The 21,939-nt window shown below is 39.7% G+C and overlaps 1 protein-coding gene across 4 annotated transcripts in view; it reads right to left on the bottom strand.

Annotated features, from left to right (window-relative positions):
* HEMK1 (HemK methyltransferase family member 1) overlaps positions 1-21,939 on the bottom strand; it is a 1,059,949-nt gene that overhangs the window by 442,261 nt on the left and 595,749 nt on the right. For all 4 annotated transcript variants that reach the window (XM_044077921.1, XM_044077920.1, XM_044077922.1 and 1 more), the window contains exon 4: positions 3,968-4,061. In XM_044077921.1, the coding sequence (XP_043933856.1) occupies positions 3,968-4,061 (94 nt within the window). The remainder of the gene's footprint in view (positions 1-3,967; positions 4,062-21,939) is intronic.

Genomic DNA, 21,939 nt, shown 5'->3' with positions numbered 1-21,939 from the left:
ACTCTGGAACCTGTGGTATGCAGCAAAACTGTCGATATGCCATCTACCCAGGTTTTTCAAATCTGCTGTTACCTTTTCGGCAGAACCGGAAGAGGTCAGTAGAAGATACGGATTCAAACGGAGGCATTTGGGTCCTGAAATGCAGACACAAATTCAAACTTTAACAACGATGTGGAAACAGAATTGAAGAATCTTGTACTGAATGTATCGTCAAGAGGATTATCTGATGTAGAGATACAGATACTCAATAAAGGTTTATCCTTTATTCCCACTCAAACAGCGGATATATCTGAAACTTTGATAGACTTAAGATTATATGTATGGAATGTTATGCTTAAATTGGTCTATGCAGACTTGAGTATTAATGAGACTCCTACTGACTTTAGTTTTAGGAAGCCCAGTGCATATTTGCCACAGCATCATCCTGCTCTTGACCTTTTTGTGAAAATGTGTGAGAATGATATGTATTCACTACTGAATGATACTAAACGTAAAAAAGACTTTGTGAACTTGTCAAGAATTTAGAGTCAAGTACTTAATAGTTTACTAAACAATACTAGTATTGTCATTCTGCCAGCAGACAAGGGGGGATTAACGGTCATCATGGACAGAGAATTCTATTTTAACAGTATTAATAACATGTTAAAAGATAACTCTACTAACAAGTCTGTTGATGTAGACTCTGTACAGAGAATTAGTTATGAAATTACTAGTTGTTTGAAAGAATATTTTGAAAGCCATTTGTTGAACAAGGATCTTTTTGGATATTTTTCAGTAGAGCATCCTAGAATACTTGTCTTAAATGGCCTTCCGAAGGTACATAAAGATCCCACATGCCCTCCTTTTAGACCCATTGTTGCTGGCTCACTGAACCGCTCTCTATTTATCTGAAAAAAAGTTTAAACCTGTTCTATTAACATGAGATTTGGTGTTGATTGACAGTAAACACTTTTCACAAGATCTATACAGATTTGTTGAAGAGAGATTAAATAGGAACTTAAGTATGTTTGTCACTCTTGATGTGGCCTCCCTTTTCACTTGTATCCCGAATGGTGAAGGTATACAGATGGTGAAACACATTGTTGCAAGCAAAGGCATTTATGATGTTAGCCATACAGAATTTTTATGCGTTTTGCTGGAGATGGTATTCGAACATATTTTCACTTTTGATAACTACTATTTACAAATCCCAGCTGTAGCGATGGGCACTTCAAACACATATGCCAATTTGATGATGGCGTCCTGGGAGGAGAATATAATGTACAGCTCTGCTCATTATAAGCGTTTCATACCCTTTTATCGACATTTTGTCGATGACCTTTTTTTTCTATGGACAGGTGATTTGTCAGAATTGCATCAATACACTGATATGTTGAATGCAAGTACTGAATTCTTGAGGTTGTGACTATTCCAGCAAGAGTATTGAATTTTTGGACATCCTATTGGTTAAGGATAGTGACCAAAATATTACTACGAAGCTATATAGAAAGGAATGCAATCACCTACATATGTACACCGTAGTAGTATGCACCCTGGACATGTGTTTCAAAATGTCCTGAAGGGATAGAATTTAAGAATTAGCCGATTACATAGTGATGACCAAGACTGTCAGAGTTGTTTGGATACAATGAGATTGGATTTTACATCTAGGGGCTACAGAAGTCAAGAGATAGTACAATCACAACAGATGGTTAGACAGTCTAGACATACTACAGGTAAACCCTATTTTTCTTCACATAAAACTATTCAAACTCATGGTAATAATAGAACACATTCCTTTTTTCAGTTTAACATTTTCCAGTGATGAGAAGCGCATTAGGGATAGTATACTTAAACACTGGCCTATTCTTAGTACAGATAGTGAAATTGGTCCCATTGTAGGTATTAGACCTAGATTTGGATATAGAAATAAGTGTTATTTATGGCAGAGATTATGCTATCCCAGACATCTGTCATTATTAAATGAAAATTTAACTGAAGGGCGAACTAGAAAATGCAATGGTTGTGCTTATTGCACTAACATTGACGAGTCCACTTCTTTTAAACATCCATTAGATGGCAAGATATTTACACACTTTCCTCCAGCAGATTGTAATGCAAAGAATCTGATCTATCTTAGACACTGTATGTTATGCCGGTGCGTTTATGTCGGTAAGACTAATAGGCGCCTAAAAGAGAGGATAAATGACCATTTTTACTGTTTACGTAGAGGTATGAATTACAGTGCCATAGCAAAACACATTAATACACATGGTGAGGAACATGTTTTTAAATTTTAGTATTAGAAGTAATACATGAGAGTGTTAGACAGGGGGACTTGGTCAATATGACATATCAAGCGGAGTTAAAATGGATTTTCAGACTCGGAGCACACCATGCTCCAGGTCTGAATGAGCATGTCTCTATTCAACCTGCTCTGAGAGCAAGACCCCTTAGGAAGAAACAAACACTTTTTAGTGCATATTTTAGTGTTTATATTAGTTTGTTTTATAATGTTTGATTATATTTTAGTTGTTTTTATATGTACTTAAGTATGTTTCTTTTTATCTTGTCAATATAGTTTTTGTATTAGCTCTTGAATGCTTGATTAGGTATTTAGTAATTAGTGATGTAGCTTGTTACACTGATTAATGTTTAATTGATTTTAATATATAAGAAGGATGTTTTATTCAGTTTAGTAGAGATCTGATGAAGCTAATACACAAAAGCGCTTATCTTTGTCCTTTTTCATTAAATTGATATATTGAACCATATACTGGCGTTTTTTCCTGCTGTGGATCACTCCTAGCGTTTTTTGGGAATAACAGGTATATTCAGCCTTAATTCTCCTTAGGGTTTTTGTTTGATTGCGTTTTTATATAATGAATGCCATTCTGTGGAATCATGGAATGGCATAGCATAACATGAATGCCACAGAACTAGTAATATGGTTATGTACTGTTAGTTAAAAATCAGTTAATTCCTTGTATAGTATTTTTAGATACTGTTAATGGTGCCTTAATATATATTTTTCTTGAACTGCCAGCTGAGTTATTTTCTGGGCTAGGCATTCAGCAATGAAGCAGTATGAAATGTTGTAGTAAAAAGGTTGCAGTATGGATTTTCAACAGCACACCGCTTATATTATTAATAGTATTCATTAGCGATGTTATGTGATTCTGTTTTGTAGAGATGACGTATCTTATGTAACACAATTGTTTCAGTAGGTAGAATTTCTTAATAGAAATTTCAAAGCAATTGCTTATAGGTAATTTTACTTTTTTACACATTTATTAGTTTTTGTAATCTAAAGTAATACCCATGAACACAATTTGTTCATGATTTTTAAACCATAGCTTCAAATGTCCTTGTTTATGGATGTCTGCATTGTTTTAGTTTTAAACAGTATTATTTCACAGTGTGTAGAAAAGGAAGGGTTAATTATTGTTGCTGATGTCATCACAGTATGTGAGCCGACTGGCTCAAGCACTTCCTGGTATTTTATATAACTAAAACTTTTATTTTGTATGCATGCATCTGAAGAAGTTTGATTTTATTAAACGAAAAGAGCTTTATGCACTTTAAAACCACTGGTTGTTTTCTGAAGCAGTTTTCTTTCTATTTCAGAAGTTTTTTTTGTTTTTTTAAGCATGCTTTATATTTTACTATTTTTAGAAGCTGCATATAATAAGAAAGAATGTATTCAATCCATCTTCATTATTCTTCTTAGGTAGAAAAGAAAAAACTTAATCTTGGGGAACACTTTCAAGCTTTACATATGTCCTATTATTTGGATTCAGGTATAAATAATATACTATCTTAAATCTCCAACTTATTCCCTGATCTTTGAGACTGCATGTACATTTTATATTCACAAGCAGTATTACTTACTCATATGCAAACAGTTGACCTGTGCTAATATTTGTTCATTTTCCTCTGTGGTATCAATGCTCCAGCAGTGATGAATACAGACAATAATAACTCATACCTCTGTTTCTGGACGTGGAATAAAGACTGGTGGTTTCATCTTCAGTGTTAGCTCTCGGAAATCCCACTCTTCAATTACATATTGTATTGGCATTCTAAAAAGGAAGACAACCTTACACTGTCACATCAAGTATTACTGAAGCTATTCAACAAGTCTTGCAATAACATCATTTTTCTTATAATTTATAATTAAAAAAAATTATTTACTAGCAGTAGTTAAAAACAGCTGCACTGCCTGTGCCAGTGGCATAAAGGTACGACTACTGCCTAGCCCTAGGTGGCCTGAGTTTGATTAATGGCTCAGGAGCTTGAAAGCACAGGCAGGGAGGATGGACATGACTATCCTGGGAGGATGGGAGTGGCTCATGCATATGGGTCGTCTTCTTTGGAGGAGACAAGAGAACACCTGTGCAGTGCCTCCTGTAAATGGACAAGGGCATCCTGTTGAAGTCAGCAGTCTGTGAAAGAAAGAGGCAGAGCAGCACTGATGCTCATTAAATGCTCCAACCAAAGACTGGTATTAGGCAGGTAACAAGATGGGCTAGGGCTTAAAACAAAATGCCGAACCATCCCTAACAGTTGCCTTAATGATGTCCCCCTCCCAGTAAAGCCAAATCCATGGAGACTGGGGGAAAAGTAGGCCAGCTGGCTGAGAAAGGGCTGATGATAAACAGCCTGGGCAAAGTACAGGAAAAAATAAACAACTTTAATGCCACATTTCTCTGTGAAACAGGGGTAGTTCTTAACTCCTCAAGCATTTCAATATATTAGTCATTCAGTAGAGTAAGTGTAAAAGTACAAAAGATCACGTCACAGAAGATGAAGAAGAAAAGGAAGGTACAGTTAAGCATCATTCAAAAGGGTGCTAAATTTTGCATGGAGAATTGTACCAAAATATTGTTTTATAACGTTCTACTAAAGTTATCCAAAATATGTGAGAAAAGCATGATGCCCTGAGTGTGTGTGTGTGTGTGTGTGTGCGTGTGTGGGTGTGTGGGTATGTGTGTGTGTGTGTGTCTCTGGTCTATGTCTGTCTGCCTCATGATGGGTGAACTGTTGAAGAAACAATATAAGGATATAAAATGGGGAGCTGCAATAAACAGAGCAGCCAAAGTACTGCAGACTAATAAAAAATAATTAAAAAAGGTACAATTGCATAAGAAAGCTTTAAGAACATAGTAACTATTTTAAATAAAAAAATAATCTTGTTAATCTAGAAAGGAAAAGAGTGCAACACCTTTTTGGAGAGTACATTAAACTCCTCCAGGTTGAAGAATTAAATACATGGACAGTGAGAGGATGACTGCAGGAATGTGCTGACAGTAAAGTTAGAAGAGTTAGTAGATCTTTGTTTTGCATGTGAGAAGTCAAGCAGCTGGTAAACCCTTACATATCTGATTTTATGAATGACTAATGACCAGAATGATACTGATCAAAAGAAAGTACAGTTGTGTACCTACCATAAATGTAGATGTTCGAGTGTATTCACTGTTGCAGTCATTACACTTGGGTTATCTGCCGGCAGGCTACCCGTAGTCGGCCCAAGTTCCAAAGTCTTGGTCCGGCGTCGGTTGCTGTCGCCTCTTCCCTGACGTTAGTGTGCCAGGGGTATAAAAGATGCAACCGATGCCATTTTCTTCAGTTTTTCTTGCCCCAGATTCAGGTGCCCCCAAATAGGAAGGCTGGAAAAATAAAATTATGCCAAAACGCATGCATGTACTAATATAAACATTTCCTTCCTCTGCAAGCAAATACACCACATAGGTTGTATAGAGTTGAGAAGTATAGAGAAGTCCCAGCAAAGTAAAGGAGGATGGTGGGTGGGTAACCTGGACTGCAACAGTGAATAAACTCGAACATCTACATTTATGGTAGGTACACAACTGAACTATGTTCATCGTGTTTCACTGTTGCAGTCATTACACTTGGGTTGAATCGCAAAGCTGAGGTTGGGCGGCCCGGTCTAGATTGGATTTGGAGAGGCTACCAGGCCCTGGAGGACTGCAGTGGCAAAGCCTGCTCTGGATTTAGAGTAGAGAGGCAAGTGGTAGGGCTTGGTGAAAGTGTGCACTGAGCTCCAGGTTGCAGCTTCTAAAATGTCTTTGGATGGTACTCCTCTGAGAAAGGCTGCTGAAGTGGCTGTTGCTCTGGTAGAATGGGGCCTAATGACCTTAGGCACTGATTTGCCATGTTGTGCATAACAGAAGCGGATGCAATGTCCTATCTATTTTGAAATTGTCTGCTTTGTGATAGGTTTTCCTTGTGATCCTGCAGCATAGGCTACAAACAGTTGCTCAGTTTTTCTGAAAGCTTTTGTTTTGTCCAAGTAGAATCATTGTCTGTGTATATCCAAAGAGTGCAGAAGTCTCTCCCCTTTATTCTGGGGATTTGGGTAGAAAGTTGGTAAATGAATGGTTTGGTTCAGGGCCACATTGGAAACTACTTTTGGCATGAATGTTGGGTTTGTCCTGATGAAAAATGATGAAAGGTTCCACAGCCATTAATACCTGTATCTCTGATACTCTTCTTGCTGAAGTTATTGCTAGGAGCAGAGCAGTTTTCCATGATAAGAATTTGATATCAGCTGTGCTGGCTGGTTCAAAAGGAGGCAGTGTGAGTTTTTCTAAAACAAAATTGAGATCCCAAGTTGGTTCTGGTACTCTCCTTGGGGGTCTTACATTGTTTGCCCCTCTGAGGTACTGCTTTAGTAGAGGATGTGAAAAAAATAGGAGGTTCTGTATTGTAATGAGCTGAAATGGCAGAGGCATGGATTTTAATTGATGAGAAAGATAGGCCTTTCTCCAGCATCTCAGTTAGGTATTGTAAAATCTGAGGTATATTTGGAACAAGTGGGTCGAGCCCTTGTGCCTGGTTCCAAGCACAGAATCTCTTCCATTTTTCTGCATAAGATTTCCTAGTGCTGGGCTTCCTGGCTTCTAAAATGACATCCATAACAGCTTTACAGAGAGGTGCAGTCTGAGTGGCTACATTATCTGCCATGCTGCCAGATTTAAGGTTCTGAGTTGACTGTGCAGAATCTGATTGTTTTGTTGAGTCAGAAGATGAGGAATTTGAGGTAAAGGCCAAGCTGGGCCCTGAGACAAGCTCTTTAGGATTGGGTACCAGTGCTGGCGTGGCCAGTCTGGGGCAATCAGGATCATTTTTGGCCTTTCTTGTCTGACTTTTAGGAGTACTTTGGTAAGAAAAGGCATTGGAGGGAAGGCATAAACTGTCAGAGCTTTCCAGCTGAATGATAGAGCATCCACTTTCCATGCTTGAGAGTGATAAGTTCTTGTGCAGAATTTCTGTAGTTGGCAATTGTGAGGGGAGGCAAAAAGATCTATGTCTGGGCATTCCCATTTCCTTGTAATCATGCTGAACACCTGTGGATTTAGTTTCCATTCATGAGGGTCCATGAGATTTCTCTTAGTTCGTCTGCCAGTGTATTTTTTGTACCTGGCAGGAATTGTGCCTGCAGATGTACCTGATAGGTTATTGCTGTGTTCCACAAGGTCATGGCTTGCTTGCATAGGGGGTAGGAATGTGTGCCCCCTTGCTTGTTTATGTACCACATAACTGTGGTATTGTCCATCTTTATTTGTAGTTGTCATGGATGTAGTACATCCTTGAAAGCTGTCAGGGCATTCTGTACCACTAGCATCTCTTTCTGATTGATGTGAAGATGCATTTGCTCCTTGGGCCACGTGCCCTGAATACATTTCCCTGCCATAAGTGCCCCCCCAGGCATAATCCGATGCATCTGTTGTTATTGTCTGCCTGGCTGTGAGTAAGGTGAAAGGCTGTCCCTTGTTGTGGTGACAGGCCTGGGACCACCATCAAAACTCCTGTTGTAGGCAAGGAATTAAAGTTATGATTGTCTCCAGGCTGTGACAATATTGAGTCCAAACACTTTTTAGATACCATTGTAGTTTCCTCATATGCAGTCTTGCATATGGAATTAGCAGAATGCAGGACGCCATGAAGCCCAGGGCCTGCAGAATTTTTCTTGCATGGAGCTGGGTCTTTGTTGCCATCAGTTGAAAGTATTGAGTCAGTTGCCTTTGTTTGTCTGGCGTGAGATAAGCCATCTGGGTAGTTGTATTTAAGTTTGCACCCAGGAATATTATCTCTTGAGAGGGCACTAGTTTTGATTTCTTTTCGTTTACTGTGTACCCTAGGCAAATTAGTAATCTTTTTACAAACGCCAGATGCTTTAGTAGAATGTCCTTGCTTTCTGTTTGAAAAAGGCAGTCGCCCAAGTAGGGATATATTTGAATTCCTTTTTGTCTGCAAAATGCAATTACTGGTGCCAGGCATTTTGCGAAGACCCTGAGCGCAGTAGATAAGCCAAAGGGCAGTGCAGAGAATTGGTAATGCATTGAGCCTGCTATGAATCTGAGGTATCTTCTGCAAGTTTGTCTGATTGGGACATGCAGGTATGCCTCCTTGAGGTCCAAAGTAACTAGCCAAGTCTTCTTGCCCAGCATGGGTAGAAGCTGCTGTAGTGTTAACATTTTGAATTTTGGAACATCCAGGAAAGTATTTAGGATTGATAGGTCCAGTATTGGTCTCCAGGCTTTGTCCTTTCTGGGTACTAAGAAAGGTCTTGAGTAAAATCCTTGCCCCTGGTCTTGCTGTGGTACTCTTTGAATAGCTCCCATATCCATGAGAGCAGCAATTTGTTTTTGCGCCTCTGCCCATTGGTTCTGTGGCAGGTCTGGCATACCTCTTGATTTTAGAAGTGTGTGAAAGTGGAACCTGTAACCTTGAGAAACAATATTCAGTACCCATTTGTCCTGGGCGATTATGTGCCAATTTTTTGAGAAAAGTGCTAGCTTTCCCCCTAGGGGTGCTGCATAAAGGTAAGTGTTTGGCATCTGTAGAGGGAAGTCATTGGGACTGTTTCCTATAAGGTTGTGATTTGTCTTCCCCTCCTTTGGGGGCTGAAGCACCCCATTCTTTAGGTCTGTAGGAGCCTTGGGGCTGAGATCTGCCTCTTGGGTGTCTGTATCTGCCTCTTTGTGGCCTGTCTGACACCGGAAAGGACCAATTTTTTGAAGGCCAGTTTCTGCTAAACCTGGGTGGTTGAACCTGTAAGAAATCCTTTACTGTCTGCATAGATTTTGCTTTATCCTCCATTTTCTTTAACACCTCTTCTGCCTTAACACCAAAGTATCATGCTGTAGTGGAGCATCCAATGGTCAGGTAAACTTTGTTCTTTCAACCAAGCATGCCTTCGAATAACAGAGCCTGTAACTGCGGCTCTACAAGAAGTCTCTAATGAATCAAAACCACACTGTAAAGTATGCTTTCCCACTTGTTCAGCTGCATGCAATAAATCCTGCATCTTCTTACTGTCAGGACTTTCTGAGATTGAAACCATTTTCTGCTTTAACAATGACATGAGATACTGTTAATATTTAAGCATGTGAAACTGGCAATTTAAAGCCCTTACAGCTAAAGTAGCAGAAGTGTAAAATTTTTTCCCCCATCTGTCCAGAGCTCTGGAACAAATATCCGACGGGACAGGATTTTTAGCAGTGGAAGCCTTAACCCATTTAGGACCCTGAGAAATTGTTTCTGGATCTGCAGCAGGGTTTTTGTAAAGAAATTTATGTGAGTCAGGGACCCTGTAGTACAAGTCTGGTGCAGGGGGTAAAGAATCAGGAGTCAGACTGGATTCAGTGAAAACATCAACAAGAATATCAAGCACAGGGGGGAATAGTCAGAGGCCTGTGCTGGGGCAATAAAAGGAAGTCTCTGAGCCTTTTCTTGGATTCTGAATAATCCTGGCTCTCCCAATGGAAATGCTCCCTCATGGTGTGCAGGGTTTCCCCCAAAAGAATAATCCTCAGGCGGAGAGGCTGAAGGTATAGACTCTTCTGCATCAGAGTCCTCATAGGGAGGGAGAGTATCCCTGATCAGAAGAGGAATCAGAGGAAATAGAAACCTGGTCAGAGGAATCATAGTCAGTGTCTTGCCTAGGCCTTTTGTCAGGAGGGGGATGGGAACCCCTGATTAAAGTAATTAGGTCTTCGGCCATTTTAAGCATCTGTTTCTTTGGCATGGATGACTGTTCTGGAGAATGCTGTACTTGTTTCCTTGTCTTTAATGGCGTTTTTAACTTTGCCTTGGCTGCTGTAGTGGGCTTAATTGTAAGCTGTGAAGGTCTGAAAACACCCTCAGAAGCCGATGCCTGCTCAGCGGCTCTGGACCCATCTGAGGGAATAGTTTCCATAGGCCCAATACCTTGAGTTTCCACAGGCCTCGGTGTCTCCACGTGGCTGTCGGTTACGGCCTGTGGCTCTGAGGTAGTGGGTGTCAGGGGCTGAGAAAGCTCCTCACTGAGAACTGGCGACTGGTCTAGAAGAGGCTTTGTTGTCGGTTTTGGACCTCTGATGCATGTCCTTTTCTTTGTCTTTGCGTTTTTTATAAATTCCAGTCGTCGATTGTTCTGACGGCATTATGTAATTAAACCTTTGGCCAAAATAATGTAAAGCAAAATCAAACCGACGTTTAATAGTGCGTTTGTTGAATCTAGCAAAAAAACGACAACTAGTAACGTCATGGTCAGGGCCTAGGCAAGAAATACAGTAAGAGTGAAAGTCCTTATGAGGTATTTGCTTCCCACAAGAAATACAATTATTAACTTTTACTGACATCGGTCTGGAGCAAGAAAAAGTTTCCCCAACGGGGTACTTAGCTTTATTGAAGACTTCGGTTCTGAAACTCAATTTCGAAAATCTCAGGAGTCGGCCGACTGACTCTTGCGAACTGCTTTTGCTTTGGGCACCGCACAGCAAGAAAGACTGAAGAAAATGGCATCGGTTGCATCTTTTATACCCCTGGCACACTGACGTCAGGGAAGAGGAAACAGCAACTGACGCCGGACCAAGACTTTGGAACTCGGGCCGACTGCGGGTAGCCTGCCGGTGGATAACCCAAGTATAATGACTGCAACCCAAGTGTAATGACTGCAACAGTGAAACACGATGAACATCTGTAGATCTGATAAAAGTTACCTGTAACTGGGAATAAACAAGCAGTCACTGACAATGCTATCTTACTTCAAGCGAGCTAAACCAAAGAGCACAACTTAAACAGAATGTGCAGTGATAAAAGCGGAACATAGAAAAATAGAAATTTTGAGAATGATGAAGCTATTCCATGATGGTTATGAGTGGAGGAAAAAAATAATTTCAGCTTACATAAATTTTTACCAAATCATCAGTATTTCCCCCTGCAAAGCAGGCTGTTGAATAACAGACGGGAAGAAATAAGGAACCTTGTATACACCTTGTGAATTTTACAAATAACGTGTGGAACATGAAAAAGTATACACCTTGTCCTTGTGAATGCTACAAATAATGCTTGCAACATAAAAATGTTGTCCAGATTTGAGAAATTATGAAATGGTAGGGAGAATATTGAGTTATCTGCCTTTCTAATAAGTTGTTTTGAATACAACAGGCCTACGATTACATCTTAATTTAGTGTGCAACTAGTTCTGCAAGCCTTTCAACAACAAATGTATTTTTCTTTTAAAATACAGACAGTGAGTGATCAAAATGGACTGGTGCAGTTAAACTGCTAATATGCCACATGACTTCCAGTGCAGTTTGTCAAAGACAGATACACGGTCATGCAACTATGCAAAAAGACTGCCTGGCAAACAATTTTATTCCATGATGCTGTCAAAGCATTTACATGATTGACAAAAAATGAAGAATGGGTTCTAACAGGTCTGGAGCCTGAAAAATGAACTTGGGAATTCACTGAGCTGATAGAAAATAAAAGTAATGATTCTGATAGATTACTATAGTTCTAGTGGATGAGTGAGGGCCTACCAGTAGTTGAAAGGGGTTATGATAAAAGTGTACTACACTGGGATTTGAAGCAGATGGATTCAAATACTCAAGAGAAGCTGACAAAGTAAATATTAAGAGTAGTTATTGCCTTACAGCTTTACATAAAACAATATAGGGGGAAAAAAAGCAATGAATACACTTTAATTACTTGGGGAAAATGTTCAACAGACATTTGGATGTTTAGCACACAGGCTGAGGTGATCAAGTACAGCGCATAAAAACAATCAACTCCATTTATTAAAGATAAACTGAAAGACATTCTGCAGATGAAATGTTAAACTAAGGCCCCATCTGCCTGAAGGCATAAAAAAATCAACTGTATTCAAAAGATTCCACGGCACTTATCAAAAAGAGTCCTGGCCAAATTCCTCCACGTCAATATGAATACCACCTTGGGTCTTCACTGAAAACAGGCCACTGGCCTAGTGCGACTACCTGGTTAACAAAGTTTAAGTAAAAGTAAAATAAAAAAATAAAACAAGGTAAAATATTTGGGTGAAATCTCCAGCTGCCTAGACCCTTATAAACTGCAACTAGTAGTCTGAAAATAAATGCACTGTGAAACTGGCCATTTCTAAGGCCATGCTGCAACAGACGTGGAGGGCTGACTAAATACATTGAAAGATTAATAAGAAGATCTAACTTCCAGCTATAATACAGCACTTTGCTGGGAAGGCCAAGGATGTGGCCTTACACTTCTATTGGTATACAAGTCATTACTGCTGAATTCACTGGGAAAAAACCCTATTATAAAGTTCAGTCCACTTAGTTTCTTTTTCATACGATACTTAAATTGAACAGCCTTTAAAAAAAGATAGCTGCTCTGATCAGTGACTAAGCTGTGACACATAAAGCTAAACTCCCAGTATCACTGGAGCTACGAAGTGGGCAGATTTTTCACCAAATTATTTTCTGAGGTTGGTCCTAAAAGTGTATTCACTGAGAGTTTGAACTATAAGAAGCAGCAGCACTACAAATCCGTAATAACTAAAGGACTAACTACATGAAAGAACTAAGCAATGGTTGCTCTAGTCTCTTGGTATCACAATCACCGTCAATGACCTCTCAACCCAACTACAGGGAAGAAGGTTAGCAAAGAACAAGGCACATTATAATGCAGCCAGTATGAGGCTTTTTCAGTTGTATCTTACTATTATCCCTATGCCCATTGCCTGAATTTTGTTAATTATACCATGTGTATCATGACAGTTGGATAACTGATGCGCATGTGGGTAATTCGCTCTTTGTTGTCTTTGGTGCTGCTGACCTTTCATTTTCCACCCAGAAAGTACACTTACAGTGGGCATACCTAATATATGGAATTTCCTTCCAGTAAAAAGGAGAGTATACTACAGGATACCCATCCTTCCTGCCCAATCAGCCCTCTAGGACCCAGAATTTTAATTTAACCTAGACTACCATTGCTGTAACTAAATGTCCAGTTCTTGTGCCATCAAACCAACTAGGTACATCCCCAGAGTAGAACTTAAAACAAACATGCAATTGAAGTGTTTTCAACAATACCAAACATTTGATCAAAAGCGAAGCGATGGTCTTCTGAAGGATTACAAAAACCTGTGTCCGGAATACAGTTAACTTAAATAGTGACAAATGAAACAATGAAGAAACCATGGTTATTTTGTTGACCATGTTGCCTTCTGGCAACAACCAATTGCAAGTGAGACCCAGTAAGAAAACATCCAGAGCAATAATTATACAAAATTATTCAAACAGAAAAACATACATTTAAATGCAACAAAAATGTACATCCCAGATGCACATACCCATGTTAAAGCTGCATGCCATTACATCATATGGACAAATTCAAATGTATGTGAAAAACCCAAAAAATGAAATGAGAACTGCAAGGAGAAAAAGGGAACATAACCCACATTTATATTCATGACATGATGGAAATAACACTGCTTTAACTAGGAGCATCAATGCAAGACTTGACAGTATTAGTGACCCAGCGGGTCACATACTACTTGCAGTTAGTTTCAGCATTACATAGGAATGCAGAAATGAAAAGACAGCCACACTCCGATTTAATCACAGTAAGTTTGAGTCATCATACTTGTGCAGATGTATAAGTCAACAATGATTAGTAGGCAACAAATAAAAGCATGTGGTCAGGGAGCAGGGTGTGTTCAAAGTTTTTTTTTTGTAATGTTTTCAGTGCTGACCAATCAAAGCCTGTTCTTTAAGGTAGATTCAAATGTATCAACTTTTTAACGTACTCCAATGTTAAGCAACTGAGTTGTTAAACGAAATAAGGTTTGGTGAGGGGGCTTGCTATTCACGTCAGTCGAGGACATGCATTGAGATTCACTCAATGGGCTTGATCAGTCATCACATACAAAGTGAATTACTCTCAGAAACCATAATCATTCACAGGCTGACAACACTATCAAAGCATTCTATTTCTAATAAGAGGGCTTTATGCCTGTTGAGTATGGATCAATATCCAAAACAGTACAGATCAGTGTTACTAAGCAGGATGTTGTTAGCAAAAGGTAGTAAACAAACAAGTCCATCTGCAAAGGCTAGCACATATGTGTAGTTATAATTCTGGTTATTAAGTACACTGGCTGGATGCCAGCAAAGAAGAAATTAATACAGCCTGAAGGAAAATCAACTAGAAAAGGTAAACAGAAAATATACACTGGGAAGAATCATCCAGCTGTTCAGCCAAAGGCAGTTCAAGCTATAGCTTTGATGCAAGACATGGATCCCAGTAACCTAGAGGAAAAATAAGTCAAATGTGCTCAAAGTTGATTAAAGTAAATGAAACACTGAAGGAGTATATTAACTCAAATTATAAAAGTCTGGAAAACTGAAGAAGTTTTAAACAAATATTCAGATGAGCTAACAAAACTGCAAAAATCTCAGGTCGAAATGAAGAAAAAGCTGCCTGAGTATAAGACTGGTCAAGAAGAGATGTTTCAAAACATAGCAGGATTAAAGGACAGTGCATGAAGGAAAAATCTGAGATTTTCTGCTATACCAGAAAAAGTAGAAGGAACAGACTGTTATTAACTTTATGAAGGCATAAAAAAATCAACTGGACTGGAATTCCACAGAAGGCTCTGTTAACTGAAAGGGCACATTGTGTGCATGATCCAAAGCTGGCCACAAGAAAGCAGCCAGGACTTGTATTAATAAAGATGCATACCTACGAGCAGAAAGAGTTGATCCTGACAAAACTGTGTCAAAAGGAAAATGTATTAAAGGTTGGAGACAGTAGAGTGTTTGTGGAAAATGATTATTCACTGTACACCAGGCAGAAGAAAAATAAATTTATTACAGCAATCAAAAAATGTTTTGAGGCAGGTGTGAGATTCAACCTTCTGTATTCAGCTGTCTTCAGAATGTTTTTTTCCTGGAGGATCAAAATCATTTTTGATGCAGACCAGGCTAAGGAGGACATACAAAAGTTTCTTCCAACAAAAAAAGTGAGCCATCATGCAGAAGAGGACTTTGCTTCTGATAATAAATAAAATGGAGAGATTTTGTCAGTGAAACCTTTTCCATTTTTTTCAAAGGAAAATGCTTGAGAGAGACAGAAAAGTACAGGAGTTTACTAGAAGAAGACTAGAAAAATTGGGAGTGCCTTGGAATTGAACTGAAGTACAGAGTTGGGAGATGGAAATGAACAGAAAGAGCACTAGCAACAATCATGTTTGTGAAGTACTGTTGTACAAGAAAAAAGTGAAAATAATGGACTTTTGTTGACTTTGTTAAACTTGTGGAGAACTGAAAGGCATTTGCCTCACTTCATGTCATTAATGCCTGGAACAACACTGAGAAGAAAGAAAAATCTAAGTAAAACAATTTCTGTTCTTAAGAGTACTTCTATAACAGATTCCTTTTTTTCTTTCTTCTATCTTAATTCTTCTTTTCTAGTATTAAGAAATGTAAGCATTACCATGCAAAAAGAGAAAAAAGGCTAGACAAAAGTATTGTTTAAGTTAATAGGCTGTAATCCTCAGTTGTTCTGGTGGGGTATGGCAGGGGGTCTGTAGCAAACTACAATTTGGATTGCGGTCTTGCCCAGAGTTAGTTGCACTTAGATAATCTTGGATGCATTATGCTGTGCAACTAGCCTGGAGGTGTGGATATTCTTAATGAATATGGACACGCCTCCGCCTTATAGCCTGGTAATGCAGGGGTGCTCTCTGGAGCTTTGAACCAGGTCTCTTGTCACTGCACAGATGTTGATGTTCTCCATTTTAGGGAGTGCCTTGAGTGAGTGCATTTTGAGGTTTAGACTTCTAGCATTGAGTAGCATTACCCTCAAATTTTGCTTGCTTGTACCTGTTACGGTGGTGAATTTGTCATTTGAACTTTGCCTAAAAAAGGCACTATAGGGGTGGCAATAGCCTTAGCCAGTATCCAGAATCCAAGGGCGACAGGTGCAGGCCATCTCTGGCAAAGCATCGTGGTCTGTTGATCATGTCATCCCAGGAAGACAAATACTGGATCCCCTTAGAATGATACCAGAAGCTTAGCCAATTGTTGAAGTCAATCATTTTGTCCTTGTACTGTGGTATCATTCTGGTTGATGGCAGGATGCTACTCAGGGCTAGGGTCATACCTGCCTGGGCTACAAGATCGGAGAGCTCCTCCATGTCTCTTTTCATGTAGTCCAGGGAGGTACATCTCAGGTCATTCACACCAACATGGACAATGACAGAGTCATATTCGTACTTGTTGTGGAGTGACCTGAGTGCGTACGTTATGTGGCGGATCCTGGCACCCGACAGGCAGCTGGCAGTAACTTTCTTCTTCTTTAGCCTGGTGAGTGGAACATCAGTGTGCCTGACTACAGAGTCACCCATGACTAGCGTGTTGGGTACATTGTTATGCCTTATGGGCTGTGGTTGAGTGACACACTGAGATTGTGGGCTATGTGTCATTTGGGTTGTGTTAGGGGTGGAGTTTGCTTGTGTTTCTGCTTTGGAGGTCCCTGTTGCTTGGGCAGGTTTTTATTGAGAACCTCAGCGAATGTAGGTGTGCGTTTTGGGTTTCTATGTGCGTGTTTTGGTGGTGTAGGTTTTGAGAGACTATGTGATGAGTGTGGTGTGGTGCAAGTGTTTACCTTCTCCTCTTGACTATCTAGTCCAGTCTTGGGTGAAGAGAGCTTTGCTTCCAGTTTGGCTATGTAAGTGCATCGCTCACAGGTTGTAGTGTTAAGTGGTAGGAGGAGAGGGTTGTCTGTGTACATGAGGCAATTACCGCATTGCTCCAAGATGCCCAGATTCATCAGGTAGACAGGAGAAAACATTGGGAGCGACCCTTAGACATGCCTGGATAGGTGCTTATTTATTAACTACTAAAAACTGCTTTCCTCTAGACAAGTGAGGAAAGTTGAATGCTGCAGTAATTTGTAGCTTATTTAGTGCTTACAACGAGTTCTGAACAAGTGCTGAGCTCAAAGAAACAGATTTGAGTGCTGAAACTAAAAAAACTGTCTAGTTCTAAAAAACAAAATTAAGCTAGAAGGCTTCTCTCCAACACAGAAAGGTTTGGGGGCTCAGAAGCTTACAAATAGTCATGGATAAAGAATTTTTTTTCTTCCCAAATGCTCATGCTCTCTTTGTACAAAGTAGGAGTGCCTGAAATCAGAATATGACCTCACTGCACTTAGTTGAGTGAGCAAATGAGATGGGCCTAAAGGTTAAAGTAATATAGAATAAGGGGAATGCCACAGAACAAGAAGATGCACAACTATAGAATGCTAAAAAGAAAATAAGGGAGTACAACTGGATAATATGCATGAGTTTAGAAAGACAGCTGTTAAGCAACTGTTTTCGATAACTCCACAGCACAAAAACTTTTGGCACAATGACTTGGGCAACAAAAAGTAGAAAGAGCTGTTGCCAAAGAAAAATAACCAGATATCCTGTACAGGTATTAGAGATTGGGTTGGGAGGGTGGCCTAATGGTTAAGGTGTTTGCCTTACAAACACACGGTGCAGGGTTTGAGTCTCACAAGGGATGATTGGCTAGGCTTAAAATGGCTCGCAAGGGCAGTTAGCTTAGTACTAATCTATGAACCTATGAACCTATAAAATATTTTGGAAATGTTATGAGAATTTGTATAACGCAGAGAAATGGGGAAATAAAGAAAGGCACAAATGGAAATATCTATGGGAAACTTAAATATGTCAAGGCTAGAGGTAGGTAAGGTTCAAAAATTAACAGTTGAGACAGGAGGAGATGAGATAAAAACAGGAATGTATAACCAATCTATAAGAAAGGCTCCATAAATAGATGGTATTCCAGTGGAAGTTTGGAACTAGGAGAAAGAAAGAGATAAAAAATTGGAAGGTTTTGTTTACCAATATTTTAAAGGGTGAGACACCTGCATCCTGGAAAAAAGCTGTGGTGGCTGTAATACCAAAAGACAGTAAAGACCCATCAGATCCAGCTTCACGTATGGCTATTTAAATTTTAAAACAAAAATATAAAGCATTTATGTTTAAAATGGCTAAAAGAATGGCAAAGGTGTTACCAAAATTGATAGATATGGATCAATGTGGTTTTGTGGAGGAGAGGCAAACATATGACAACATTAATAGAGCAATGATGATCCAGAGGGAATCAGAATATAAGAAAATACTGCTGTTGCTGTTGGATCTATGCAGAGAAAGCATTAGCCAGAGTAATCTGGGATTTTATGAGTAGGGCAATGGTAGCATTTGCATTTCCTGATACAATAATATGGTTAATTAGTGGGGTATATGAGGGATCACAGGCAAGAATCAAAGTGGGAGAGTTCCTCTCTGATTACTTCTATCTGAACAGAGGAACAAAGCAGGGGTGCCCTCTTTCCCCTTTATTTGTGTTACTCTTAGAACCACTGGCAAAGAAAATAAGGGATTCAGAAATTCAAATTCAAGGATATAATGGGTATAGTAATCAAGAAAAGTTGACTTTATTTGCAGATATTATTTTGCATCTGATAAAACAAGAAAAGGCTATCTCCGTGTTGTGGAATATTCTGAGACAGTTTCAAGTTTTTTGGGGTACAACATTAATGAAGATAAAATAAAGGCTACAGCTTAAAAATATGTACCCCCACATGAATTGGTTTAGCAATATCCATATTTATGGGGATATGATAAAATGAAGTATTTAGGAGTATGGGTTAAAAAGGATTCTGTTATGGCAGCTAAGGATACATGGGAACAGACTAAATAAAAAATAATACAAAAACTGAGAAACTGGAAGCTCTTGCCTATGGATATGGATAGTAGGATATAAGCAATAAAAATGTTTTAGCCCCTTTAGTTCTATAAACAAGTCAGACATATTTTTATCAACCTGAGGAAAAGTTGTAGACAGTAATTAGTAAAGAGTTGAAGGATTTTATCTGGGAAGGGAAGACGGCAAGCATCAAGTAGGATAAGATGATCCTTCCAATAGACCAAGGTAGTTTAGGATTACTTGATTTGAATGGATGCTTTAGAACTACACAGTTAAGGCTCTAATACATATCACAAGGATAAAACTGCAATTCAAAATGGAAAGGGATGATGATAAAGTGTGTGTGTGTGGGGGGGGTGGTTAAAGAAACAAGGAGAGAATAGTATTCTGAATTCAGATCCTTAAGGAGAATAACAAAAGTCACACAGAATAGAATATTAAATTCATAAAGTAGCAAAAAGTATACCAAGAACTAAGCCAACATAAGAATGTAGAAAGTAGATTCTGCCGATAGGGATTACTGCAATTAGGGGTACAAGGAACAGGCAAGAAGGGGCTGGAATTTACTGGAGGAAGTTGGCAAAGGAAAGTACAGTTTTGTACCTACCATAAATGTAGATGTTCGAGGATCCCCATTGCTACAGTCCTTACTATTGGGTATAGTCCGCCGTCCAGTCGGCCCGAATACCAGAGTAGGAGGGGACGACGTCAGGGCGCATTAGACTGGACGCCAGTACGCCAGGGTACTAATGCGCATGACCGACGTCATATCCTCAGTCTTTTCTTGCCCCAGATGTCAGAAGACCCTAAAAAGACAAGGCCCAAAATACCTGCACCAAAAATATGTACAATATATACAAGAATATATACAAAAATATAAGCATGTAACCTCACCTACACAACCACCCCTAAACACAGAGGGGAGGGTAAATTGGACTGCAGCAATGGGGATCCTCGAACATCTACATTTATGGTAGGTACAAAACTGTACTATGTTCTTCGTTCCCCATTGCTGCAGTCCTGTAGAATCCCAAAGCAGAGGTAAGGGAGGCTGGCAAATCATAAAGAAGCAGGAGCTGATAACATGCCTTGCAAAACAGCTGTGGCAAAACCAGCCCTAGACTTAGAGTAGATAGGAAGGTGATAATGCTTAGAGAAAGTATGCACTGAACTCCAAGTAGCTGCTTCCAAAATATCCTTAGTTGCCACCCCTTAGAAATGCTGTTGAAGTGGCAGTAGCCCTAGTGGAATGAGGCCTAATCCCAGCTGGAATCTCCTTGCCATGATGGGAATAACAAAATGCAATGCAAAAGCCAATCCACCTAGAAATAGTTTGTTTTGACACAGGCTTGCCCTGTGAACTCAAAGCAAAAGAAACAAACAACTGCTGAGACTGCCTGAAATCCTTAGTCCTGCTTAAATAATAACGCAATTGCCTGTGTACATCTAAAGTGTGCAAAATCTTTTCCCCTTTATTTTGGGGGTCTGCATAAAAAGTAGGCAAATGAATAGTTTGGTTTAAAGCCACACTAGAAACCACCTTAGGCATAAAGGAAGGATTAAATGATACCCTATCCTTATGGAAAATCAAAAGGGCTCTACTGCCATAAGGGCCTGCAACTCAGACACCCTTCTTGCAGAAGTAATAGCCAACAGAAAAGCAGTCTTCCATGACAAGTATTTCAATTCAGCAGTAGCCGCAGGCTCAAAAGGTTGTAGAGTAAGTTTTTCCAACACAAAATTGAGATCCCAAGCAGGAGTAGGAGCTCTGGGGGTCTTATATTCTTTGCCCTCTAAGAAACTGCTTGAACAAAGGATGCGAAAACAATGGTGGATCACAATCATAGTGAGCTGAAATTGCTGCAGCATGAATCTTAATGGAAGAGAAGGACAAACCTTTGTCCAATAACTCAGTAAGATATTGAAGAGCCACACTCAAATTAGGCTCAGAAATCTCCAAATTCTTTGCTGTACTCCAAAATAAAAATCTCTTCCATTTTTGCGTACACTTTCCTTGTACTAGGTCTTCTAGCTTCCATAATCACATTTAAAACTTGTTGAGGAAGTTGAGACCTGCTGTGTCTCAACACAGAATGTGCCAGGCTGTTAGATGAAGAGAGTGAAGCTTGACATTGAGCAGATGACCGTCCTTCTGAGATAACAGATGAGGAATCAGAGGTAAAGGCCACGGAGGCTTCTTTACCAGACTCCGTAGTAGTGGGTACCAGTGTTGCCGAGGCCAATCTGGAGCTATCAAAATCATCCTTGGCCTGTCTTGTCTGACCTTTAATAGTACCTTTGGAAGAAGAGGTAGAGGTGGAAAGGCATACACATGAAGGTTTTCCAACTGAAAGACAGAGCATCCACTTTCCAAGCTGTGTGATGAAACCCCTTTGTGCAATACTTTGGCAGCTGGTGGTTTAGTGGAGAAGCGAACAGATCTATGTCTGGAGTTCCCCATGACACTGTCAATCTCTGAAATACATGAAGATCCAGTTTCCACTGTGGGGATCCATGATTTGTCTGCTTAACACATCTGCTAAGGAGTTCTGTGCTCCTGGCAGAAACCTTGCCTGAAGAGTAAGTTGCAAGCTTAGCGCAATCTCCCATAAAATCATTGCTTGCCTGCATAGAGGATAAGAATGTGTTCCCCTTGCTTGTTGATGTACCACATGACAGTTGTGTTGTCTGTTAGAATCAACACCTGCCCTGGAAGAAGTAACTCCTTGAAAGCCATTAATGCAAACTGGACTGCTAACATCTCCTTCATGTTGATATGTAGATGCTGTAGTCTGGCAGGCCACTTGTCTTGTATCCACTTTCCATTTAGATGAGCTCCCCAAGCAATGTCCGAGGCATCTGTCGTTAAAATCTGACTCGCCTCTGGCCGGGT

Source organism: Protopterus annectens, chromosome 7.part0 (assembly GCF_019279795.1).
Source record: "Protopterus annectens isolate FY-2018-M chromosome 7.part0, PAN1.0, whole genome shotgun sequence".
Classification (NCBI taxonomy): Eukaryota; Metazoa; Chordata; order Ceratodontiformes; family Protopteridae; genus Protopterus; species Protopterus annectens.
Note: the sequence above shows the minus strand (reverse complement) of the source record. Positions and strands in the feature narration are given on the sequence as shown.